The sequence below is a fragment of the Musa acuminata genome, chromosome BXJ2-6 (genome assembly GCF_036884655.1).
Source record: "Musa acuminata AAA Group cultivar baxijiao chromosome BXJ2-6, Cavendish_Baxijiao_AAA, whole genome shotgun sequence".
NCBI classification, from domain to species: Eukaryota; Viridiplantae; Streptophyta; class Magnoliopsida; order Zingiberales; family Musaceae; genus Musa; species Musa acuminata.
This window is the reverse complement of record NC_088343.1, coordinates 17,838,740-17,866,440: the sequence shown is the minus strand read 5'-3', so window position 1 is coordinate 17,866,440 and position 27,701 is coordinate 17,838,740. Positions and strand designations below refer to the sequence as shown.

General features: G+C 40.1%; 1 protein-coding gene across 1 annotated transcript; it reads left to right on the top strand.

The window, feature by feature from the left end:
- The first annotated feature begins 3,960 nt into the window (after positions 1 to 3,960).
- Positions 3,961 to 4,715, top strand: LOC135613897 (TPD1 protein homolog 1-like). The gene is made up of 2 exons (XM_065110911.1): positions 3,961 to 4,021; positions 4,303 to 4,715. Exons 1-2 carry the CDS (start codon positions 3,961 to 3,963, stop codon positions 4,713 to 4,715), a joined length of 474 nt encoding a protein of 157 aa, XP_064966983.1.
- The last annotated feature ends 22,986 nt before the right edge of the window (positions 4,716 to 27,701 follow it).

Genomic DNA, 27,701 nt, shown 5'->3' with positions numbered 1-27,701 from the left:
ATGATTGCATTGTATGCTAAATAGATATCCACCACTAGGAATCTAGCTAGCATTATTTTGGAGTAATGCTCATCTCCGAATAAGACATGCAGGTTCATGGTCCCAAGAGGGGAGATAAAATTGGTCATGAATCCCATAAATGAAGAAAACATAGGGTTATGGTTATTAGTCAAGAACCCGAGTTTTTGGGAAGCATCAAAGTAGAGGATATTGGTAGAGCTACATGTGTTGATCATGATCCTATTCACCAAAGAATTGATTATCTTTATTGAAACTATTGAGGCATCATCAAGGTTCAGGTCAAGGTTCTCTATCTCTTCCTTCTTGAAGTTTATCTCTAGGTCAACCTTTATCCTTAGGCTCTTTTCAATGGTGGCATAGACATAAGCTTTACAACTTGAGGAGCTATCTCGCCCTAAGGTAGGTCCACCAACGATGATGTCAATATCTCTCTTCATGACTCTTAAAGCCGGGGTGTGGGTTTCCAACGTTTTTGGATGAACCGATCATAGTGTCTCTGGCATATAAATTCGTCAATATATGATTTTTCAAGTTACAACAATCCTCCATGGCATGGTCATAATCTCGATGGAACTCGCAGTATTTGGAACCATATCTTTTCGCTAATGGAGTCTTCATTGGGTGAGAGTCTTTTAAGAACCCTTTCTCTTTTATCTATAGAAAAACTTCAGTTCTAAACAAATTTACGAGGGTTAGCTCATACCTTGGGTGAGATAACTTGGGTCATTCGTTCCTCCTTTGCCATGGTGACCTCTGGGTTATAGTGGATTATAGTTGCTCCAACTTTGGCATCTTGCCTAACTCCTCACGCTTATTAGAGACCATTGTCTTGGTAGCAATATATTGATTAGTTCTCAAAAGTACCTTTGGTATCATTGCTGGTGGCTTTTCACTAATGAGTAAAAGAGATGAGAGGGCTTGAACCCCATCATAAGGTCTTTTTTATGAGCAATTGATGGGCATCCCCTATATCTCGAAATTCATTAGTGAAGCATGTCACAAAGTCAACAAGCATCTCTTCCTTCCCTTGTTTGAGTCCAAGAAGCATTGCTGTTAATGGTCTTGGGAGCACATTTCCAAGAAAGTGAAGTTTAAATTTAAACCAACAAAAAGCAACTTTAGATGAGCATACAATTGTTGTGCTAGACATCTTAATATGGTTGAGAATGTGTGACTCATCAGGGCATCCAAAGTATCATACAACTATATTTGAGCATGAAAAGTTAAAATGTGCCTCATCAAGTCGATAATGCCATCGAATGCCTCTAATGATGGGAGGTGAAAGTTTGTTGGAATCGACATTTTCTTAGATTTTCTGGGTCAATAGCGATCAACCTAAGTTGGGGTTGACCAACACTTCCCATTTGGATTGTTTAAACTCTCATTACATCTCCTCTAAACATCGATCCATATTTCATAGTTGGATCCATATGGAATCTATTTGGAACAAGTCGGCACTAAGAGGGGGGGTGAATTAGTGCAGCGGTAAAAATTACGTCGGTTATAAAAATTTTATTTTGTACGATAAAACCGATTTAAAAAATGCTTAACTATGATAGCAATAAGAAGAGCATAGCAAGTAATGAGAAGGCCATTTGCAGTTTAATGTAAATTGCACAAATGAAAGGCAAACCATATTTTTATAGTGGTTCGGTTGTCGTGACCTACATCCACTCCGCCGATTCCTCTTCCGTTGAGGCCACCGGCATCTAATATCGGTCTTCTTTTAATAGGTGAAGACCAACCACCTTTTATAACTCGATTCTCCATTTATCGGATTTAGGAGATAACCCTTACACCCCCACTTACTCCTCTCTCAAACTATTCCAACACTTAGAACTTTGAGATGAGTTTCACACACAATTACAATAGAGTTTCCATTCTTTTTGCTCTCAGTTGAACTTATTTCTAAGCATGAATCATGTTGTCCAGCATGTCATTGGTCCATCGACTCTTCACCCAATTCTTCGGCGCATCGTCCTCTCTTGTGGCCTATTGTCCAATCGGCCAGTTGACCTCCGCAACTCCGATATCCTTGGCACAATATTTGCTCTTCTTTGCCCGATGCCCGAATCTATGGCTTGAAGCCTTTTGTCGATATGTCGACCGATCCTCCGGCCTGATGTCTAATCTTTTGATACGTTTTCCTCCAGCCCAACATGATTCTTCTTGCTTTAATTGTCTCTCTCAGATCGAAGAATCCTTGGTACTGACGGTACCACCGCCATTCCTGGGTGGTACCACCATTGGCAGCATTCACTGTTGATAGTACCACCGCCCAGAATTCCTAGGGTGTTGTTCCCCATGCGTTGCCATCGTCGGCCAAGCTTTCAGCACCCTGGTTAGGCCTTGAATCCGACCCAAACCATCACAACTTTGGGCCTAGTTGGCCCCTAATAGAGTTGATGGGATTACCTCCCAATTCCAAATCTAATTAGATGCGAACTATGATTCCTAAGACATATTCTAAGAAAAATAAGTCTGGTTTCTTCTGGCGAACTTCCGACGATCTCTCGGCAATGTTCCGACGGACTCCCGACAAGCTCCTGGACTTCACGATGATCTTTTTGGCAAGTTTCGATGAGCTTCTTTGGCAAACTTCTAGACCTCTCAGTTAGTTCTAGCAGAACTTTCGACGAACGTCTGGACTTCTGACGAACTCTCGAACTCCCAACGAAATCGCATTCTTGACTTCGGGACTTCATTTTGCTTTATGTCTTGCTATCATAGTTAATCTTGCAAACAAAAAAATATACTTCGATCTAGGCAATTATTACTAAGCATGAATCAAGTTGTCCGGTATGTCATTAGTCCATCGACGCTTCACCCAATTCTTCGGCGCATCGTCCTCTCTTGTGGCCTATTGTCCAATTGGCTAGTTGACCTCCGTAACTCCGATATCTTTGGCACAATATCTGCTCTTCTTGGCCCGATGCCCGAATCTATGGCTCGAAGCCTTCTATCGATAAGTCGACCGATTCTTCGGCCCGACGTCTAATCTTCTAACACCTTTTCCTCCGGCCCAATATGATTCTTCCCGCTTTAATTGTCTCTCTCTAATCGACGCATCCTGTCTCACTCAAAACGTAGATCAAATCATAAACGCTTATCAATTGGTTTCATCATCAAAATTCAAGATTCAAAAGAATCCTCTAATAAATCCATTGACTAGGTCTTAAATTTAGGCATGGTAGAGTAGTGGTGTGCTCCACAAAATTTCATAGTTGGGGAGTAAAGTGCCCCTTCAACTGGTGGTTTGATGGTTCTCAGGAGCTCCTAGGATATCGACACCACATTAGGTGCAGGAACCTCGATAGGTGTCGATGTCGGTAGCGATTGAGCCGGTGACTATGGTTGAGCTAGTAGTATCGTTTATTGTGATAACTAGGACATAAGTGGAGCCATATATCATGCTCGTTAGCATCTACATATGCTAGATGAGGTTTTCAAGAACACCTTGATGGAGATAAGAAGGTGGCTCGAGATCATCCCCAAGGCTTAAAGGCCTAGGCCAATGAATAGACGCCAGCACCACATCAACATTTGCTTCGAGGTGGATATGTCCATGTACGAAAAGAGTAGTTGTTGCCCCTCTCGGATGAAAGTGCCATAGGTCAAGGGCAAAGCCTCTTTTCTTGAAAGTTCATTGAGAGAGTTGATGGGCAGGAGTTGTTGTAATATCAGTCCCTTCTTCTAGTGCCAAAATGATGAGAGAAGATGTAGTTGATATCCCAATCAACCCGACATAGTTTGGACCCGTATGCATAGGTTTGGACCCGTTCAAACATTACGTGCAGTTCAAATCAAGTAGATATTGCCCATTATGCTTGTTTTTCTATGTTATTACTCACATTTAAATACTTCCTTCACATACTACACATTTATACGAACGAAGGATCAAGAGGAAGAAGAAGAAGAAGAAGCTAAGGGTTAGGGTGCATGTCGCCGGAGCAGCTGAGGATGAGAACTGTTATATCGCTAATCCTTCTGCTTACCTTCGGTATGCGTGAAACCAAACTATTTCTCTTTCTACTTACTTTTTGCTTCTCTCATCTCTGATTCCATAATAATATATTCTAAAGAGTTATACTAATAATCGACCATACAATCTTATTCAAACTTAAGCTTTATCTAATATGCTAGATATATTTTTTTTTCAACCAAATATTTGTCATATTTGGTTTGATGAAAATATGTGCAACTTACTTGAAACATTAGAATCACACGTACTCAAATCCCTATATACTTATTTAGATTATGATACATATTTTCTTGTATCAGGTACAACCTTGATGTGTGTTAGTGGTTTGCGTGCAACGGTGACGTCTTCGTCCTCCTCCTCTTCCTCCAAATCGACAAATCGGATAGGAAACGAGTGCAGCATGGATGACATCGTGTTGCACCAAGACGCGACGCCGCCGCTGCCCAGTGGGATCCCAACGTACACGGTGAATGTGCAGAATCTTTGCCCGTTGAAAGACGGGTGTGCCATGGGCCAAATCCACCTAAGCTGCGGCAAGTTTAGCAGCGCTCGCCAAATCAACCCCCGCATCTTCCGCCGCCTCAGCATCAACGACTGCCTCCTCAACGACGGCCGCCCCCTCCGCCCGGGCGAAACCATCTCTTTCCAGTACGCCAACTCCTTCTCTTACCCCATGGCTGTTTCCAGCGCCACCTGCGTCCCCTCAGCCTAAACCTCTACCTTCACCTGCTTTCATTACCAGACACTCAATTTTGGAGTTATTGTTGGTAGATATGGCTGAAATATACGCTTTTAATTTCCGCTTCTTTGATAGTGCACTAACGCACCTTTTGCTGTGGTGAGTGGTCAGAGCAAGTGCGTCATTCGCTGGATGACAGCATTGAGAGTATTGTTTTACGATTGGAAGATCATTAAACACGTCCAATTCAAAGCAGAATATTTAAAGGACATCGTAATTGGAACTAAAATTAGAGTAGTCAAGAAATGTTATTGCACTTGTCCTTCCGATTCCAGCTTCTTCGTTTTAGTGCATTTTAATTCTAATGATACACTGAGCGAGCAAGCTTTGAATCATCAACACCGTCTGAAGTGTTGGGGATAGAGGAGCAAGGAAAAACAGAATACTATGATACGAGTAAAAGGAATCCTTTCGACTCAAGAAAACTAAAACTGTTGTAGTATTAAAAGTAGGAGGATTGATAAGAACACTTACAAGATACCAAGTACACACAGACTCTCTATCTATCTGTCTCTTTCGCTCAATACCTTGCTACATGAACTACGGTCCTATTTATAGGACCTAATGACAACCACCCTATAACTACTAGATCATGAGGTGGTTAATGAAACCACCTTATAACTACTGGATCATGATTGAAGTGGTTATTGAAATCATCATCTAACCACTAGATCATGATAACAATCTAGATAGATAACTATGAATCAAATCTCAACACTCCCCCTTGATTCATAGTTGCATATACCAATGCTTTCGAACTGGAAATGATTTGGTGAGGGTATCCGAATATCCGCAACTTGTTCATCCGTTTTATGGCTCCATTTGCCTGAAGTACTCTTCCGATCATCTAAGGCTCCTGCACAATCACTATTAGTGAAACCAAATAATTTGCATTTAAATTTTATTTTGAACACCCATTTTAACCCAATCGCTTTCTTTTCTTTCGGTAGATCCATTAGCTCCCAAGTTTCATTCTTCTCAATTGACTTGATTTCCTTCTTCATTGCTTTTCTCCATTCTTCTTTTTTAACTGTTTCCTCAAAAGTTGTAGGATCTGAAATAAACAACGCAAATGTTGAGTTATAAATTTCTGTCAGTGATCTGAAATTTCTTGGAGGGGTTTCATCTGAGGAATCCGAATTTGAACTACTATTGGGTGAGGTTGACGATGAATTTGTTGGAGCAGGATCTGTCACTTGATTCTGCGGAGTGTCTAGTTCTGCTGGAATCTGCATTTGTGTTTCACCTTTATTGGTCTCCCAATTCCAACTTGCCCTTTCATCAAACATAACATTTCTGTTAATAATAACTTTTCACTAACAGGGTTATATAATCAATATGCTTTAGATTATAAAGAATAACTAATTAAAATGCATTTCTCTGATTTTTCATCAAGCTTGTGATGATTTTGTGAATTCACCAAAGCATAAGCAATACAACCAAAAATTCTTAGATGTTTAACACTTGGTTTCATACCATACCAAGCCTCAAAAGGAGTTCGATTCATAACAGCCTTTGTTGGTGAAATATTCAACAAATAAACTGCTGTTGCAACTGCTTCTGCCCAAACTGATTTGGAAGATGTTTTCCTTTAAGCAAACTTCTTGCCATTTCAACGACAGTCCGATTCTTACGCTCAGCTACACCATTTTGCTCCGGTGTATATGGTGCTGTCAATTCTCTGTGAATACCATTTTCTTCACAAAAAGAATTAAACTCATTAGATAAAAATTCACCATCTCTATCTGTCCGAAGTGTCTTTATATATCTACCACTTTGTCTTTCTACAAGTGCCTTGAATTTTCGAAAATTATCAAATGTTTCAGATTTCAATTTCAAAAAATATACCCAACTCATGCGACTATAATCATCTGTAAACAATAAAAAATATTGACTTCCACCAAATGATTTTGTATTCATAGGTCCACATAAGTCAGCATGAACTAATTCAAGACAATTAGATGCTCTCCATGCTTTTCCAATAGGAAATGATTTTCTACTTTGTTCGCCATAAATACATCCTTCACATACATCAAGTGTATTAATCTTAGGCAATCCAAAAACCATTCCTTTTTTACTTAACAACCTTAAACCTTTAATGTTAAGGTGTCCATATCTTAAATGCCATAAACTAGACTCATTCTTTTGAGTTGTGATAAGCGTATGCCTTTCAATATTTGACACATCAAGTGGAAACATCTTGTTTTGTGTTATGCAAACATTTACTATAATCAAACCAGATTTCTTATCTCTAATAGTGCATGAACCATCATCAAATATTACTGAATATCCATCATTTACTAATTGTCCAACACTCAACAAGTTATGTGATAAAGTAGGAACAAAGAAAACATTATCAAGGTATTTTACCTTCCCTTGATTTGTCTTCACCTCGATTGTTCCTTTCCCTTCCACTTGGATTTGCTTGTTATCTCCAAGTCTAACATTCAACTTGTGAGTCTCATCAATATATCTAAATATTGATTTTATGCCTGACATATGATTAGAACATCCACTATCCAAAAACCAAATATCATTTGAGATGTTATGAATTTGTGAATGAGTCATAAACGACTTACTATTTTCTTCATTTTTCTCCACATAGCTTGCTTGCTTTTCTTTTTTCCAGCAATCTGCCTTCATGTGACCAAACTTTTTTACAATAGTGACATTGAATTCCACTTTTGTAATTTTTTTGATCATAATTTGATTGCCCTTGTTCATCAAAGTGTCCTCTTCCTCGTCCATTTCCTCTACCACGAAATCCTCCTCTGCCACGTCCTCTTCCTACTGATTTTTTGTCTTCTTTTGAAGTAGAAGACTCCCCCTTAACCTGAAATGCTTTTTCTTCACTTTTTTCAAGTGATCTGTTCAACCTTACTTCATGTGCTTGCAAGGAACCAATTAGTTCATCAAATGAATAAGTAGATAAATCTTTTGATTCCTCAATTGCGGCAACAACATGATCAAATCTCGAAGTTAAACTTCTCAAAACTTTTGCAACAATTATATGATCAGGAAGATGTTCACCATAAGATTTCATTTGACTAATAATTTCAGTCACTCGAGAAAGAAAATCTTGCATCGATTCATTACTTTTCATGAACAAAATTTCAAACTCACGACGGAGGGTTTGAAGTTTTATCATAATCACCCTTGATGAGCCTTGAAATTCATTTTGAAGTATCAACCAAGCTTGCTTTGAGGTTGTCGCTGCTGCAATTCTTGAGAAGATCGTCTCATGTACAGCTTGTTGAATGAAGAACAATGCCTTTGAGTCCTTTCTATTCTTCCTCAGCCTGATTTCATCATCTGGATCTGCATATCCATTCTCTATTAAGTTCCAAAGATCTTGAGACTTGAATAGAGTCTTCATCTTGATACTCCAAAATTCATAACTTGTGATTGGTTGTTTGATTTACCCTTTATGTTTTCGGACCTAATAAATTTTTTATTAAGATATAATCTCTATAGTTTTATTTTGAAAGTTAGATCAACCCTTATTAGAGATTTGAACCCAAATCAGAGAGATTAATTGTACGCTCGCTTGTTCGAGCCTTTCAGAACAAGTTCGGCACGGCCCCCATCCGAGGTTGCATAGCCATCCATGAATAATGTCCATGCTAGTGGGATATAGTTGTTGATCTCAAGCAAAGGGTGAGATAGTTCCAAAATAAAGTCCAATAACCCCTGTGCCTTTATTGCAGTCCTCGAAACATATCGGATTTCAAACTCATCCAACTCTACTGACCACCTCAATAGTCAACCCGAGACATCAAACGGAAAGAGGACCTAACTGAGTGATTGGTCGGTATTCGCTTACACAGCATGCACTTGAAAATAGGAATGAAGCTTCCTTACCACCTAGGTGGCAATGAGGTAAAGGCTTAGAGTTTCATCCGAGGTTGAGGAAGTGAGATGTGGCAATTAGGCAAGGTGGACTTTTAGCCTTTCAAAAGCCTCATGATACTCTTCTATCCGTAGGAAGTCCTTTAGATTCTTTAATGCCTGAAAAAAAGGCAAATACCTATCACCCGATTGGGATAAGAATTGGCTAAGCACTGTTATTCACCCTATTAACTATTGGACTTCCCTTACTGACCGAGGTGGTGGCACATCTCTAATATGGCTTTCACATTCTTGGGGTTTATATTTATTCCCCTTTGGTGCATAATAAATCTGAGGAACTTTCTCAAGTTGACTCCAGAAGCACATTTAGTTAGATTGTGGCACATGTTGAAGTTCTTTGGGACTTCAAATGTTTCCGTTAAGTCTGTCAAATGCAATTCGATTGTCCAACTTTTTACTATCATGTCAACTACATACACTTCAATGTTTCTTCCGATCTTGTGTATTAATATCTTGTTCACCATTTTTTGGTACATCACCTCCACATTTTTTAACCTGAATAGCATGACTCGGAAGCAAAATATGTCTCATTCGGTGAAAAAGAAAGTGTGTTAAGGATCCTCTCATGCCATTCTGATTTGATTATAAATTGAGAATGCTTCCATAAAAATGGGGAGCTTATGACTAGAGATAGAATTAACAACCTAATCAATCTAAGGAAGTGGATAGCTATCATTTGGATATGCTTCGTTGAAATTGGTATAATCAACACACATCCTCCAATTTTCATTGGATGTTTGAATGAGTATAACATTGGCAAACCATTGGGGGTTCTGCATCTCAATAATAAATCGAACTCCTGATAACTTATCTACCTCATCAATAATTACCTACTAGTGGTTGGGAGCAAACTTCTAAGGCCTTTGCTTCACTAACTTGCCTTCGAAATAATGTTCAAGTGATGTTGAACTATGTTGGGGTCGATTCCTAACATGCCTCTCAGTGATCACGTAAATACCTCGGTGTTCTCCCAAAGAAAGTTGATGAGTTGCACTTGTCTCTGTTTAGGAAGTGTCATTTCGACATTGACAATTCAATCAATTCTAGCCTTGTCTAGGGCAACCTCAATCAGCGGCTCCATCGGTTTAGGATGTGAGGTGGACTTGGTGAAGCCTTTGGTGTCTATAGGTGGCGTTTTAGAACGAGCCTTCTTCGATAGAGAGTTCACCATCAGGTAGAACTAGCACGACTCCCTTGGGTTACTTCTTAGCTCCCAAATTCCAATTCCCATTAAAAACTTCATTACTATGTTAAAGATTGACACCACCACTCTTAGGCTATTTAATGTGGTTCGGTCTATGATTGCGTTGTATATTGAGGGGATATCTACCACCATAAATATAGCCAACATTGTTTTGGAATAATGCTCATCTCCGAATATGACATGCAGATTCACAGTCCTATGGTGGGAGAGAGAATCACTCAGAAATTTTGTTAGTAAAGAAGTCAGAGGGGTATAGTTGTTAGTCGAGAGCTTGAGTTTTTAGAAAGCATCAAAGTAGAGGATATTGATAGAGCTACCTATGTCAATCATGACCCTGTTCACTAGAACTTCAACACCATGTGGTAGGTCGACACCATTGCCCTTAGTCTATTCGGCATGGAATGACCTATGATTGCATTGTATGCTAAATAGATATCCACCACTAGGAATCTAGCTAGCATTATTTTGGAGTAATGCTCATCTCCGAATAAGACATGCAGGTTCATGGTCCCAAGAGGGGAGATAAAATTGGTCATGAATCCCATAAATGAAGAAAACATAGGGTTATGGTTATTAGTCAAGAACCCGGGTTTTTGGAAAGCATCAAAGTAGAGGATATCGGTAGAGCTACATGTGTTGATCATGATCCTATTCACCAAAGAATTGATTATCTTTATTGAAACTATTGAGGCATCATCAAGGTTCAGGTCAAGGTTCTCTATCTCTTCCTTCTTGAAGTTTATCTCTAGGTCAACCTTTATCCTTAGGCTCTTTTCAATGGTGGCATAGACATAAGCTTTACAACTTGAGGAGCTATCTCGCCCTAAGGTAGGTCCACCAATGATGATGTCAATATATCTCTTCATGACTCTTAAAGCCGGGGTGTGGGTTTCCAACGTTTTTGGATGAACCGATCATAGTGTCTCTGGCATATAAATTCGTCAATATATGATTTTTCAAGTTACAACAATCCTCCATGGCATGGTCATAATCTCGATGGAACTCGCAGTATTTGGAACCATATAGTTTCGCTAATGGAGTCTTCATTGGGTGAGAGTCTTTTAAGAACCCTTTCTCTTTTATCTATAGAAAAACTTTAGTTCTAAACAAATTTACGAGGGTTAGCTCATACCTTGGGTGAGATAACTTGGGTCATTCGTTCCTCCTTTGCCATGGTGACCTCTGGGTTATAGTGGATTATAGTTGCTCCAACTTTGGCATCTTGCCTAACTCCTCACGCTTATTAGAGACCATTGTCTTGGTAGCAATATATTGATTAGTTCTCAAAAGTACCTTTGGTATCATTGCTGGTGGCTTTTCACTAATGAGTAAAAGAGATGAGAGGGCTTGAACCCCATCATAAGGTCTTTTTTATGAGCAATTGATGGGCATCACCTATGTCTCGAAATTCATTAGTGAAGCATGTCAAAAAGTCAACAAGCATCTCTTCCTTCCCTTGTTTGAGTCCAAGAAGCATTGCTGTTAATGGTCTCGGGAGCACATTTCCAAGAAAGTGAAGTTCAAATTTAAACCAACAAAAAGCAACTTCAGATGAGCATATCATTCTTGTGCTAGACATCTTAATATGGTTGAGAATGTGTGACACATCAGGGCATCCAAAGTATCATACAACTATATTTGAGCATGAAAAGTTAAAATGTGCCCCATCAAGTCGATAATGCCATCGAATGCCTCTAATGATGGGAGGTGAAAGTTTGTTGGAATCGACATTTTTTTAGATTTTCTGGGTCAATAGCGATCAACCTAAGTTGGGGTTGACCAACACTTCCCATTTGGATTGTTTAAACTCTCGTTACATCTCCTCTAAACATCGATCCATATTTCATAGTTGGATCCATAAGTAATCTATTAGGAACGAGTTGGCACTAAGAGGGGGGTGAATTAGTGCAACAGTAAAAATTACGTCGGTTATGAAAATTTTATTTTGTATGATAAAACCGATTTAAAAAATGCTTAACTATGATAGCAATAAGAAGAGCATAGCAAGTAATGAGAAGGCCATTTGTAGTTTAATGTAAATTGCACAAATGAAAGGCAAACTATATTTTTATAGTGGTTCGGTTGTCGTGACCTACATCCACTCCACCGATTCCTCTTCCGTTAAGGCCACCGGCATCTAATATCGGTCTTCCTTCAATAGGCGAAGACCAACCACCTTTTACAACTCGATTCTCCATTTATCGGATTTAGGAGATAACCCTTACACCCCCACTTACTCCTCTCTCAAACTATTACAACACTTAGAACTTTGAGATGAGTTTCACACACAATTACAATAGAGTTTCCTTTCTTTTTGCTCTCAGTTGAACTTATTTCTAAGCATGAATCATGTTGTCCAGCATGTCATTGGTCCATCGACTCTTCACCCAATTCTTCGGTGCATCGTCCTCTCTTGTGGCCTATTGTCCAATCGGCCAGTTGACCTCCGCAACTCCGATATCCTTGGCACAATATTTGCTCTTCTTTGCCCGATGCCCGAATCTATGGCTTGAAGCCTTCTGTCGATACGTCGACCGATCCTCCGGCCTGATGTCTAATCTTTTGATACGTTTACCTCCAGCCTAACATGATTCTTCTTGCTTTAATTGTCTCTCTCAGATCGAAGAATCCTTGGTACTGACGGTACCACCGCCATTCCTGGGTGGTACCACCATTGGCAGCATTCATTGTTGATAGTACCACCGCCCAGAATTCCTAGGGTGTTGTTCCCCATGCGTTGCCTTCGCCGGCCAAGCTTTCAGCACCCTGGTTAGGCCATGAATCCGACCCAAACCAGCACAACTTTAGGCCTAGTTGGCCCCTAATAGAGTTGATGGGATTACCTCCCAATTCCAAATCTAATTAGATGCTAACTATGATTCCTAAGACATATTCTTTGAAAAATAAGTCTGGTTTCTTCCGGCGATATTTCGGCGAACTTCCGACGATCTCTCGGCAATGTTCCGACGGACTCCCGACAAGCTCTTGGACTTCACGATGATCTTTTTGGCAAGTTTCGATGAGCTTCTTTGGCAAACTTCTGGACCTCTCGGTTGGTTCTGGCAGAACTTTCGACGAACGTCTGGACTTCCGACGAACTCTCGAACTCCCAACAAAATCGCATTCTTGACTTCGGGACTTCATTTTGCTTTATGTCTTGCTATCATAGTTAATCTTGCAAACAAAAAAATACACTTCGATCTAGACAATTATTACTAAGCATGAATCAAGTTGTCCGGCATGTCATTGGTCCATCGACGCTTCACCCAATTCTTCGGCGCATCGTCCTCTCTTGTGGCCTATTGTCCAATTGTCTAGTTGACCTCTGCAACTCCGATATCCATGGCATAATATCTGCTCTTCTTGGCCCGATGCCCGAATCTATGGCTCAAAGCCTTCTATCGATAAGTCGACCGATTCTTCGGCCCGACGTCTAATCTTCTAACACCTTTTCCTCCGGCCCAATATGATTCTTCCCACTTTAATTGTCTCTCTCTGATCGAAGCATCCTGTATCACTCAAAACGTAGATCAAATCATAAACGCTTATCAATCTAAGGAAGTGGATAGCTATCATTTGGATATGCTTCGTTGAAATTGGTATAATCAACACACATCCTCCAATTTTCATTGGACGTTTGAATGAGTATAACATTGGCAAACCATTGGGGGTTCTGCATCTCAATAATAAATCGAACTCCTGATAACTTATCTACTTCATCAGTAATTACCTGCTAGTGGTTGGGAGCAAACTTCGAAGGCCTTTGCTTCACTAACTTGCCTTCGAAATAATGTTCAAGTGATGTTGAACTACGTTGGGTCGATTCCTAACATGCCTCTTAGTGATCACTTAAATACCTCGGTGTTCTCCCAAAGAAAGTTGATGAGTTGCACTCGTCTCTCTTTAGGAAGTGTCATTTCGACCTTGACAATTTGATCAATTCTAGCCTTGTCTAGGGCAGCCTCAATCAGCGGCTCCATCGGTTTAGGATGTGAGGTGGACTTGGCGAAGCCTTTAGTGTCTATAGGTGGCGTTTTAGAATAAGCCTTCTTCGATAGAGAGATCACCGTCAGGTAGAACTAGCACGACTCCCTTGGGTTACTTCTTAGCTCCCCAATTCCAATTCCCATTAAAAACTGCATTACTAAGTTAAAGATTGACACCACCACCCTTAGGCTATTTAATGTGGTTCGGTCTATGATTGCGTTGTATATTGAGGGGATATCTACCACCATAAATATAGCCAACATTATTTTGGAATAATGCTCATCTTTGAATATGGCATGCAGATTCACAGTCCTATGGTGGGAGAGAGAATCACTCATAAATTGTGTTAGTAAAGAAATCAGAGGGGTATAGTTGTTAGTCGAGAGCTTGAGTTTTAGAAAGCATCAAAGTAAAGGATATCGATAGAGTTACCTATGTCAATCATGACCCTGTTCAGTAGAACTTCAACACCATGTGGTAGGTCGACACCAATGCCCTTAGTCTGTTCAGCATGGAATGACCTATGATTGCATTGTATGCTAATTAGATATCCACCACTAGGAATCTAGTTAGCATTATTTTGGAGTAATACTCATCTCCGAATAAGACATGCAGGTTCATGGTCCCAAGAGGGGAGATAAAATCGCTCATGAATCCCATAAATGAAGAAAATATTGGGTTATGGTTATTAGTCGAGAACCCGAGTTTTTGTAAAGCATCAAAGTAGAGGATATCGGTAGAGCTACATGTGTTAGTCATGATCCTATTCACCAAAGCATTGATTATCTTTATTGAAACTATTGAGGCATCATCAAGGTTCAGGTCAAGGTTCTCTATCTCTTCCTTCTTGAAGTTTATCTCAAGGTCACCCTTTATCCTTAGGATCTTTTCAATGGTGACATAGACATAAGCTTTACAACTTGAGGAGCTATCTCGCCCTAAGGCAGGTCCACCAATGATGATGTCAATCTATCTCTTCACGACTCCTAAAGCCGGGGTAGGGGTTTCCAACGTTTTTGGATGAGCCAATCATAGTGCCCCTGGCATATAAATTTGTCAATATATGATTTTTCAAGTTACAACAATCCTCCATGGCATGGTCATAATCTCGATGGAACTCGCAGTATTTGAAACCATATCTTTTCGCTAATGGAGTCTTCATTGGGTGAGAGTCTTTTAAGAGCCCTTTCTCTTTTATCTATAGAAAAACTTCAGTTCTAAACAAATTTACGGGGGTTAGCTCATACCTTGGGTGAGATAACTTGGGTCATTCGTTCCTCCTTTGCCATGGTGACCTCTGGGTTATAGTGGATTATAGTTGCTCCAACTTTGGCATCTTGCCTAACTCCTCACGCTTACTAGAGACCATTATCTTGGTAGCAATATATTGATTAGTTCTCAAACGTACCTTTGGTATCGTTGTTGGTGGCTTTTCACTAATGAGTAAAAGAGATGAGAGGGCTTGAACCCCATCATAAGGTCTTTTTTATGAGCAATTGATGGGCATCCCTTATATCTCGAAATTCATTAGTGAAACATGTCACAAAGTCAACAAGCATCTCTTCCTTCCCTTGTCTGAGTCCAAGAAGCATTGCTGTTAATGGTCTCGAGAGCACATTTCCAAGAAAGTGAAGTTCAAATTTAAACCAATAAAAAGCAACTTCAGACGAGCATATCATTCTTGTGCTGGACATCTTAATATGGTTGAGAATGTGTGACACATCAGGGCATCCAAAGTATCATACAACTATATTTGAGCATGAAAAGTTATAATGTGCCCCATCAAGTCGATAATGCCATCGAATGCCTCTAATGATGGGAGGTGAAAGTTTGTTGGAATCGACATTTTCTTAGATTTTCTGGGTCAATAGCGATCAACCTAAGTTGGGGTTAACCAACACTTCCCATTTGGATTGTTTAATCTCTCGTTACATCTCCTCTAAACATCGATCCATATTTCATAGTTGGATCCATATGGAATCTATTAGGAACGAGTCGGCACTAAGAGGGGGGGGTGAATTAGTGCAATGGTAAAAATTACGTCGGTTATGGAAATTTTATTTTGTACGATAAAACTGATTTAAAAAATGCTTAACTATGAAAGCAATTAGAAGAGCATAGCAAGTAATGAGAAGGTCGTTTGCAGTTTAATGTAAATTGCACAAATGAAAGGCAAACCATATTTTTATAGTGGTTCGGTTGTCGTGACCTACATCCACTCCGCCGATTCCACTTCCGTTGAGGCCACCGGCATCTACTATCGATCTTCCTTCAATAGGCGAAGACCAACCACCTTTTACAACACGATTCTCCATTTACTAGATTTAGGAGATAACCCTTACACCCTCACTTACCCCTCTCTCAAACTATTCCAACACTTAGAACTTTTAGAGGAGTTTCACACACAATTACAACAGAGTTTTCTTTCTTTTTGCTCTCTGTTGAACTTATTACTAAGCATGAATGAAGTTGTCCAGCATGTCATTGGTCTATCGACGCTTCACCCAATTCTTCGGCGCATCGTCCTCTCTTGTGGCCTATTGCCCAATCGGCCAGTTGACCTCCGCAACTCCGATATCCTTTGCATAATATCTGCTCTTCTTGACCCGATGCCCGAATCTATGGCTCGAAGTCTTCTGTCGATACGTCGATCAATCCTTTGGCCCGATGTCTAATCTTTTGATACGTTTTCCTCCAGCCCAACATGATTCTTCTAGCTTTAATTGTCTCTCTCTGATCGAAGAATCCTAGGTACTGACGGTACCACCGCCATTCCTAGGTGGTACCACCGTTGGCAGCATTCACTATTGATAGTACCACTGCCCAGAATTCCCAGGGTGTTGTTCCCCATGCGTTGCCACCGCCGGCCAAGCTTTCAGCACCCTGGTTGGGCCTTGAATCCGGCTCAAACCAGCACAACTTTGGGCCTAGTTGGCCTCTAATAGAGTTGATGGGATTACCTCCCAATTCCAACTCTAATTAGATGCTAACTATGATTCCTAAGACATATTCTAAGAAAAATAAGTCTGGTTTCTTCCGACGATCTTTCGGCGAACTTCCGACGATCTCTCGGCAATGTTTCGACGGACTCCCGGCAAGCTGCTGGACTTCACGATGATCTTCTTGGCAAGTCTCGATGAGCTTCTTTGGCAAGCTTCTGGACCTCTCGGTTGGTTCTGGCAGAACTTTCGACGAACGTCCGGACTTCCGACGAACTCTCAAACTCCCAATGAAATCACGTTCTTGACTCCGGGACTTCATTTTGCTTTATGTCTTGCTATCATAGTTAATCTTGCACACAAAAAAATATACTTTGATCTAGACAATTATTACTAAGCAAGAATAATGTTGTCCGGCATGTCATTTGTCGATCGAAGCTTCGTTAGATTCTTCGGCTCATCGTCCTCTCTTGCGGTCTAATGCTCAATCCTCCAGTTGACCTCCACAATTCCAATAGCCATGGCATAATATCTGCTCTTATTGGCCCGATGCCCGAATCTATGGCTCGAAGCCTTCTGTCGATATGTCGACCGATCCTTCGGCCCAACGTCTAATCTTCTAACACGTTTTCCTCCGGCCCAATATGATTCTTCCCGCTTTAATTGTCTCTCTCTGATCGAAGCATCCTACATCACTCAAAACGTAGATCAAATTATAAATGCTTATCAATTGGTTTCATCATCAAAATTCTAGATTCAAAAGAATCCTCTAATAAATCCATTGACTAGGTCTCAAATTTAGGCATGGTAGAGTAGTGGTGTGCTCCACAAAATTTCATAGTTTGGGAGTAAAGTGCCCCTTCAACTGATGGTTTGATGGTTCTCAAGTGCTCCTAGGATATCGACACCACATTAGGTGCAGGAACCGCGATGGGTGTCGATGCCGGTAGCGATTGAGTCAGTAGTATCGTTTATTATGATAACTAGGGCATAAGTGGAGCCATATATCATGCTCGTTAGCATCTACATGTGCTAGATGAGGTTTTCAAGAACACCTTGATGGGGATAAGAAGGTGGCTCGAGGTCATCCCTGTTTGGATCAAGAGCACTAAGAGGGGGGGGTGAATTAGTGCAGCAAAAAACCTTCTGCGATTAAAATCGAAAACTGCTTTCGTTCGATAGAATTGATTTTGGTAAGAAAACTGATTCATAAATCACTTCAACTTTTGACTAGGAGAGATGCAGCAAAGATATGAACGCAGTTTGCAGTTATGATGGAAATCAGAATATAAGCGCAAACTGAAATACGACGTTCATACGATAAACGCGATTTCGGTATAAAAGCTGATTCGTAAACCACTTTAACTTGAGATGCAGTTAAAGCAAAGATATAAAGTTAGTTTGCCATTATAATGGAAATCAAAACGTAAGCGCAAACTGAAATACGAAGTTCGTACGATAAAACTAATTTGCGTCTTAAACCTCGATTCAAAAAGTACTGAACTTTGAAACACGTTAATAAAAACACAGAAGGTAGTAAGCTATTGAGGAGGTTTGCAGTAAAGATAAGATGCTCAAAGTAAATGCAAACCGAGATTTAGAGTGGTTCGGTCAATCTTGACCTACTCCACTTTTGGCTTCCTCCACCGACGAGGTCACCGACGTCAACTAGAGGCCTTCCTTCAATAGGCGAAGGCCAACCACCCTTTTACAGTTTCACTCCTTTTGACGGGCTTAGGAGACACCCCTTACAGAATTTTCTCTCCTCTCTTTACAACTCAGAACTTGGAAGAACATAGGGAGAAGAACTTTTGGCCTTTACAACAATTTTGAGCTCTAAGAATCACACAAAAGGATCAAGATTTCGGTGTAAGTTCATACCCTTTCGGTGCTGAATGGGTGGGGTATTTATAGGCCCCAACCCAGTTCAAATTTGGAGCTCAAAAACTGTCAATTCCCGGAATTCCGGGATCAGGCGGTTGCACCTCCTGACTAGAGCGGTTGCACCGCCTGGCAGAGCTCGAAGACTGAGCCTCTGGGCGGTGCTACCTCCTGTCAGGGGCGGTTGCACCTCCTAACAGAGCTCGAAGACCGAGCTCCGACAGTTGCACCTCCTGACTGAGGCGGTTGCACCGCCTGGCAGAGCTCGAAGACTGAGCTCAAGCGGTGCCACCGCCTGGCTGTGGCAGTTGCACCTCCTAGTCTCGCTTGGAGACTGAGCCCAGGTGGTGCAACCTCCTGCCTTGGGCAGTTCAACCGCCTGGCAGAAATCAGGGTCCGAATGGGTTGATCCATTCGGCCCAATTTGGGTTTTTTAGGGGCCCAATTGCCCCAAGATTAAGTTAATGGGATCACCTCCCATTTCTAACTTAATCAATGTGATAACTACGATTTTTCCTAAGACATTTACGGCAACTTGCTCCGGTGCATCAATCGCTTCTTCCGGCGAGCTTCCAGCGAACTTCCGTCGATCATCCGATGAACCCAAGGTGATGCTCCTGCAGACTTCCGGCAAACTCCTGGACTTGCGATGATTCACTTGGCGAGTTCCGACGAGCTTCTTTGGCAAGCTTATGGACTTCTCGGATTTGTTCTCGCAGAACCTCCGACGATTGTCCGAACTTTCGTCGAACTCCCAACGTGATCATTGTCTTGACTCCGGCGCAACTCCTACTGCATGTCTCACTTTCATTGTAGTTAATTCTGTACACTTATCTCAACATATAGATTAGATAACAAATGACAATTGACTTCATAATCAAAATCCGAGATTCAACAATCTCCCCCTTTTTTATGATGACAATCAATTGATAATGGAGTTAACCTTAACTCCCCCTGTCTATATGCCTTACTTGAGATAAGTCATTCTTGAATTCAAGACCTAAGAATTCAATAGACATATTGATAAGTTAAAATCATTTGAACTTATCAATACTCCCATCATGATTCCCCTCATGATGTATTTCTTTGAAGATGATGTCAAGGCTTGACATTCATTTTCAAATATAACAAGTTTGAATGATGGTAATAGTAGCAATTCATCATATCAACATGTAAAGCTGTGAAGTAAGATTTTGATATCATTACATGATCTACACATTTCAAATATTTTAGCAAGTATTGCATTTCTTCACATGGTAAGATATCAACTCAAGGCATAATACAAATTAATGCATGGCATCTGTTTATATATCTCTTGGTGATGCAAGCATGGTATAATCATAGCATCAGTGTTTATAGCATCAATTCATATATTTCTCCCCCTTTGTCATCAACAAAAAGCATGGTAGTTGTGATACCAGGAGAACAATATAAGCAAATTATCAAGCATATAAAGGAAAGCATGATACGTAGATTGATTTGAATACTTCTTCCTCTTTTTTTTGTTATAATCCTTTTTGCATGGAGGAAAGACATTTGTGATTCCAGCTATTTGTGAGTTTACTTTGAGTCAAGATATGTGTTTGAAACAGCTTTTTGCAAGTAAAAATACTATCATCCATATTTCAAGATAGAATTCATAAGCAGGAATCATTTCATCAAATCCATTTCAGAAAAAAATATTTTTCATAAGAGTGTATGAGAAAATTCGATTTTTAGCATTCCAAATGTTAAGCGAATCCGAAAAATGAAATGAACTCTTTCATGCATTCGGACAAGACAATGCTACAGATTTTCAAATACAATCATGAAGACAAAACATTTCAACACATGTTATTTAGGCATGTAATGGCAATCAAGTGATTTGATCATTCAATAAAGTCCAAAAAATAATTTTAACTAGTTTATCTATTCGGACACATCAACATTCCTAATTCTCTTCTTATGAAATCAAATTGTTCTTCACTTAGCGGTTTTGTAAAAATGTCAGCTAGTTGATGTTTAGTATCAATGTCATGGCAATGTCATGACTTATCAACTGTATTTGTATATCACTTTCTCAAATTATATTTATCATGGAAATCAAGGCATAAGGTTTTCAAAACATTTAGTTTTAGTGTAAAATCTGAGATAAACAACGAGAGATGTTTACAACTCTGCATATGCTCAAATATATCAGGTAACCATATCAAGGATCAAGGCAACGCCCATCATGGTGAGTAACATAAGGAGTTTACAATAACAATAGATGATAGTATTCATACAAGCTCATTCATGAGGTGGAAAATTAAAGTGCCTAAACAAAGAGTCAAATTGTCAATGAATTTGTTGTAGCTCAAATAGGATTTGATCTTGTCGATGTTCAAGCCGTTCTTGTCTTTGTTCGAATTGGTCCATCCAAATCCCAATATCTTCGACAGATGATGTATGAGTTTGCTCAAATGGATGTGTTTCCTCAAAGGGACAGATCGGAGGAGATTGGATACCCCTAAAGACTGGTGTTTCCGGTTTTGGTTTAGGTTGAGGGGGATTGGTTCTTCTTGTCATTCTAACCCAGTTACCATTTCTATAAAAACATCTTAATCGGTGAAGTAAATTTTTATTTATTATGCTAAATCTATCTACTTTTATTACTTCTTCTTCCGGTGGTATTAGAATATCATAGGCTTTCATTATTCTAGTGATTATACCACCATATGGGAGCATCATGTCTTTCTTAGATAGTTCTAACATGTTTTGTTGGATAAGATAACCAAGACAGATGTCATGTTCTTTCATGATCAAATACATAGTTTCTAATTCTGATTGGCTTACTTCATCATGATGGTATTGTTTAGGGAGAATGATGCTAGTTAGGATATGATGAAGTACCTTAGTGTTTAGAGGCAGTAGATGTTCACAACTTTTAGGAACAAATGCTAAGTTGGGATTGGCAAAAATTGTTCCTAAGGCTTCAACATATGTTGTTCCAACAGTTTCATCATCCCATGATCCTCTAAAGTAAAGTCCTCTACTTTTCATGGGAATGCCTATCATGTCGCAAATGAATTTATCCGTAATTGAGATGTGTTGTCATAAAAGATAGGTAGACATTCTTTCTTCTTCATCTATTTGTATGTTGTTGTAAAACAATCTAACAAGTCTTGGATAGATGGGTTCATTAATTTGCAAAATAGGGAGTAGATCTAAGTTTGCAAACCATTGGATTGTTTCTAAGTCTCTTAGTTCATTTAAATCTACATATTTTCCCTTATTGACACTCCTAAGTTCGAAAGAGGAAAACTTTTCAGTATGGTATTTTGAATCGAAAAGAGTGAGATCAAAATCTTCTACTAATCTCCTCTTTCCTTTGTCCCTTGAGGATCTTCTAGATCCCATAACTACTGTTGTTTAGAAGAATAGTAATGAGCAAGAGTAAATGAAAAACAGAATTTAAGGGCTTCTTAGAAAATACGTTAGTGGGATCTTCAAGAGAGGGAATGATTGTTGATGTTTTGCTCCGAAATGAGGGGTATTCGGGATGCTATGAGGGGAGAAATGGGGATGGAGGAGCCTTGGAAGAGTAAAGAGGGGAAGGGAGTGAGTTGGGGTCGGTTTCACCGTCGGCCCTAGCTTGGGTTAAAAAGGGCAGAGTTGCTGGCGGTTGCACCTCTGGCTGGGGCGGTGCCACCGCCTGCAGGCGGTGAGCACTTGTTCTGATCGCAGTGTAATCTGATTTGAGAGTTTTTGTCTTGAGAAGAATTTTCATTCAGAGCAATCAACTTTACTTACATAATTACGTAAGGGTTTTCATTTTAGGATAAGAACTTTTGCACGATCAAGATAGATCTTTTAACGTACATACTCTCAATGTTGTACACATGTTTGTGACCGTTTGTTCAAGTTGGTAAGCCTTGCAAGTTCATGACAGACTTAGTCAGTTCATGATATAGAGTTGAATTCGAAAGTTATGAACGGATGAAATTGATGGGTTCGAAAATCCAGAGGATATATGAATTGAGAATCATGCGTTTCTAATTCTGAAAAATCAAATAGGATTGTATCTAAATCGCATTTGTGATTTTAATCTTCATCTCTTATTAAGGCTAGAGAGCATTGCGAGTTTTTTTTGGATCTTGGGTAATGAATATCGAGAATCCAAGGAGCAGAATATTATTTCTTGCTCCAGCTTATAATTTTTTTTTTTTTATGTTTTTATAGGAAAGGATGAATTTTAGGTACCCATTTGCTTTTGGGTGCCTCAAAAATAGATCTACATTGTTTATCATGTTGCATAGAATTTGTCATAGTTCCTTTGGGAACCTAAATTAATTTATTTGGACTAATTTTCTTGAATGGACAATAATACGTTTTGTGTCCAAATTTACAACAAAAGTTGCATTTGCTTTGGTATCGAACATGTAATATGGGGCCTTTTATGAAGGTGGTTGGATTTTGGTGAGGACTTCTCACAAATCCAATTCCACTTCTTTTGGGAACGTGACCCTTGTTTGCAAGGATCATGTTCAATGACTTGCTACCAACCTCGAATTTCTTCAAGATGTCCTTAAGTAGCAAGTTTTCCTTTTGGAGAGTTTCTAGATCATGGCATTTTATGCATGAACTTAAACTGTCATGATATTCAGTTTTTAACTTATCAAAATTACAAGTAAGACTATCATGCTCTTTTTTTAGCAATTTATATTTTCTACTAATAATCTTGCATTCATCAAATAAGTCATGGAAGGCATTTAATAATTCATCAAATGATAAATCTGCATCTATTAAATTTGTTACCTCCTCTCCGATGGCCATTAAGGCGTAGTGAGCAACTTACTCGGTGTTGGACTCCTCTTCTTCGGACGCGCTTGAGTCATCCCACGTTGCTTTGAGCGCCTTCTTCTTTGATGTTCTCTTTTTGGCTTGGGGACAATCACTCTTGTAGTGTCCCGACTTTTTGCATTCATAGCAAATAACTTGGTCCTTCTTGGGTTCAAGTTTATTTTTTGCGTCATTCTTAAACTTGTTTCTTTTAATGAATTTTTTAAATTTTTTTGTTAGAAGTGCCAAGTCATCATCACAGTCCTCATCACTTGAGTTTTCTCTCAAGTGGCCTTCTGAAGTTTTAAGTGCCATATCCTTCCTGTTCTTTGGAAGGATGTCTTCTTGCTCTTCATGAGCTTTACAAGTCATCTCGTAGGTCATTAATGACCCGATTAGTTCTTCAAGAGGAAAGTTGCTTAGATCTTTCGCCTCTTGAATAGCAGTGACTTTAGGATCCCAACTCTTAGGAAGGGATCTTAGAATCTTATTTACGAGCTCAAAATCCGAGAAACTTTTTCTGAGTCCTTTTAGACCGTTGACGACATCCGTGAAACGGGTAAACATGTCGCCAATGGTTTCTCTCGGTTTTATCCGGAAAAGTTCGAAAGAATGTAACAGAAGATTGATTTTTGACTCTTTCACTCTACTTGTGTCTTCGTGAGTCACTTCGAGTGTGTGCCAAATTTCAAATGCGGTTTCAAAAGTTGAAACACGGTTAAACTCGTTTTTATCAAGTGTACAAAATAAGTCATTCATAGCCTTTGCATTAAGAGCGAAAGCCTTCTTCTCCAATTCATTCCAATCGATCATTGGAAGAGAAGACTTCGAAAATCCATTTTCAACAAGATTCCAAAGTTCAAAATTCATAGAAATAAGAAAGATCCTCATTCGGGTCTTCCAATAGGTGTAGTCCGTCCCACTAAACATGGGTGGACGTGTAATAAAATGGTCGTCTTGGTTTCCGGCATATGCCATCTCTCTTGGGTTTTAATCCTTTAGAGAGTTAACCCTGCTCTGATACCAATTGTTAGGATCAAGAGCACTAAGAGGGGGGGGTGAATTTGTGCAGTGGAATACCTTCTGCGATTAAAATCGAAAACTGCTTTCGTTCGATAGAAGTGATTTTGGTAAGAAAACCGATTCGTAAATCAATTCAACTTTTGACTAGGAGAGATGCAGCAAAGATATGAACGCAGTTTACAGTTATGATGGAAATCATAATATAAGCGCAAACTGAAATACGATGTTCGTACGATAAACGCGATTTCAGTATAAAAGCTGATTCGTAAACCACTTTAACTTGAGATAAGGCGAGATGCAGTTAAAGTAAAGATATAAAGTCAGTTTGCAGTTATAATGGAAATCAGAATGTAAGCGCAAACTGAAATACAAAGTTTGTACGATAAAACTGATTTGCGTCTTAAACCTCGATTCGGAAAGTACTGAACTTTGAAACACGTTCGTAAAAACACAGAAGGCAATAAGCTATTGAGGAGGTTTGCAGTAAAGATAAGATGCTCAAAGTAAATGCAAACCGAGATTTAGAGTGGTTCGGTCAATCTTGACCTGCTCCACTTTTGGCTTCCTCCACTGACGAGGTCACCAACGTCAACTAGAGGCCTTCCTTCAATAGGCGAAGGCCAACCACCCTTTTACAGTTTCACTCCTTTTGACGGGCTTAAGAGACAACCCTTACAGAAATTTCTCTCCTCTCTTTACAACTTAGAACTTGGAAGAACAGAGGGAGAAGAACTTTTGGCCTTTACAACAATTTTGAGCTCTAAGAATCACACAAAAGGATCAAGATTTCGGTGTAAGTTCATACCCTTTCAGTGCTGAATGGGTGGGGTATTTATAGGCCCCAACCCAGTTCAAATTTGGAGCTCTAAACTGTCAATTCCCGGAATTCTGGGATCAGGCGGTTGCACCTCCTGACTGGAGCGGTTGCACCGCCTGGCAGAGCTCGAAGACTGAGCCTCTAGGTGGTGCTACCTCCTTTCAAGGGCGGTTGCACCTCCTGACAGAGTTCGAAGACCGAGCTAGGCGGTTGCACCTCCTGACTGAGCCGGTTGCACCGCTTGGCTGCGGCGGTTGCACCTCCCAGTATCACTTGGAGACTGAGCCCAGGCGGTGCAACCTCCTGCCTTGGGCGGTTCAACCGCCTGGCAGAAATCGGGGTCCGAATGGGTTGATCCATTCGGCCCAATTTGGGTTTTTCAAGGGCCCAATTGCCCCAAGATTAAGTTAATGGGATCACCTCCCATTTCTAACTTAATCAATGTGCTAACTATGATTTTTCCTAAGACATTTACTGCAACTTGCTCCGGTGCGTCAATCGCTTCTTCCGGCGAGCTTCCGGGGAACTTCCGTCGATCATCCGATGAACCCTCGGTGATGCTCCTGCGGACTTCCGGCAAACTCCTAGACTTGCGACGATTCACTTGATGAGTTTTGACGACCTTCTTTGGCAAGCTTATGGACTTCTCGGATTTGTTTCCGCAGAACCTCCGACAACTGTCCGAACATCCGTCGAACTCTCGAACTCCCAACGTGATCAATGTCTTGACTCCGGCGCAACTCCTGCTGCATGTCTCACTTTCATCATAGTTAATCCTGCACACTTATCTCAACATATAGATTAGATAACAAATGACAATTGACTTCATCATCTAAATCCGAGATTCAACAATCCCCAAGGCTTAAAGGCCTAGGCCAATGAATAGACGCCAGTACCGCATCAACATTTGCTTCGAGGTGGATTTGTCCATGTACGAAAAGAGTAGTTGTTGCCCCTCTCGGATGAAAGTGCCATAGGTCAAGGGCAAAGCCTCTTTTCTTGAAAGTTCATTGAGAGAGTTGATGGGCAGGAGTTGTTGTAATATCGGTCCCTTCTTCTAGTGCCAAAATGATGAGGGAAGATATAGTTGATATCCCAATCAACCCGACATGGTCTGGACCCGTATGCATAGGTTTGCCCAAAGCGCCTTAAGGTGGAAACACCAAAATCCTGTAGTGCCACCTATATGAAGACCGAGGTCTAAAGAGGTCTTGATCTGGTCCCTCTGAAGCCCAAGTTAGTAATCCAAGGGGTATAAGTATAGACATGAGTAGTCAGAAAAGGTAAGCCTCAATTTCATTTTAGTGGAAACGAGCTTTTATAACTAATCGTAAAGGGATAATATATTTTTATGAAATATTCTATGAGGAGGTAGTCTTTAACCACCTCTAATAGCCTCCCTATGGCCTTTTGTCCACGTGGGCCACAAGGGAGGGTGCGTAAACCATAATTATCTATTTTGGACCATTACTTATGTGGACAGAGGGTGACCTTGTCTTCTCCTTCAATCATGGACACCATATGGTGGTTGCATGTTGGATGACAATTAGCTGATGGTATACTCTTTTTCACTAATGACAATGAGAGCACTCTCAGGAAAGACGCGGGAGGCAAGGTCCATGGTGACAGGAAGGCATTGTGGAGAATTAGGTGGCTGCGCACCTCTTTAGCATCCCTTATCTCCCCCTTCCATTCTCTCTTTTGCCTTTCTCCAAACTTGTGATCGACTCACCCGCAATAAGAAGTAGCCTTGTGAATATTTCATGACAACTCATGGATGAGTTTTTTTTGCAAAAGGTATGAACACCTTCAGTATCTAGGGTCATAGATCGACCGTAGACTGCGTTCAATTAGCTGTTTGCTCTCCAATTGGGCACGGCAATCACTCATTCTTAAGGCCAAAGAATCGAACAAAAAAAGGAGGCCAGCTATCCATTCCTAGTTCAACTATAGTTGGAAGAGGGTAATTATTGTTATTTGTGGCCTCTATGGTAGATTAAGTCAAGAGGCATCAGAGGCGATAATTTACCCAATCAGAGATGTGATGGACAAGTTTTTCCTCTTCACTCTTGCTTTAATTTATTTGCGATCGGTTGGACTAAATTATAGAAATGTTGATCGAATTACTCACCCAAAAATTTAATTAAGATATTTTCCTTTTTTAAATTGATAATTTATTTATTTACCTATTATAATTACATCTCTAAGGAAAGGGTGTGATGATTTTGTATTTCCTCCGTTCAAACATTACGTGCAGTTCAAATCAAATAGATATTGCCCATTATGCTTGTTTTTCTATGTTATTACTCACATTTAAATACTTCCTTCACATACTACACATTTATACGAACGAAGGATCAAGAGGAAGAAGAAGAAGAAGAAGCTAAGGGTTAGGGTGC

Bases quoted from the DNA above. Each gene is read 5' to 3' on its own strand.
- LOC135613897 (XM_065110911.1), top strand. From the start codon at position 3,961: ATGTCGCCGGAGCAGCTGAGGATGAGAACTGTTATATCGCTAATCCTT. The intron at 4,022-4,302 runs GTATGCGTGAAA...TTCTTGTATCAG, and splicing joins AATCCTTCTGCTTACCTTCG to GTACAACCTTGATGTGTGTT.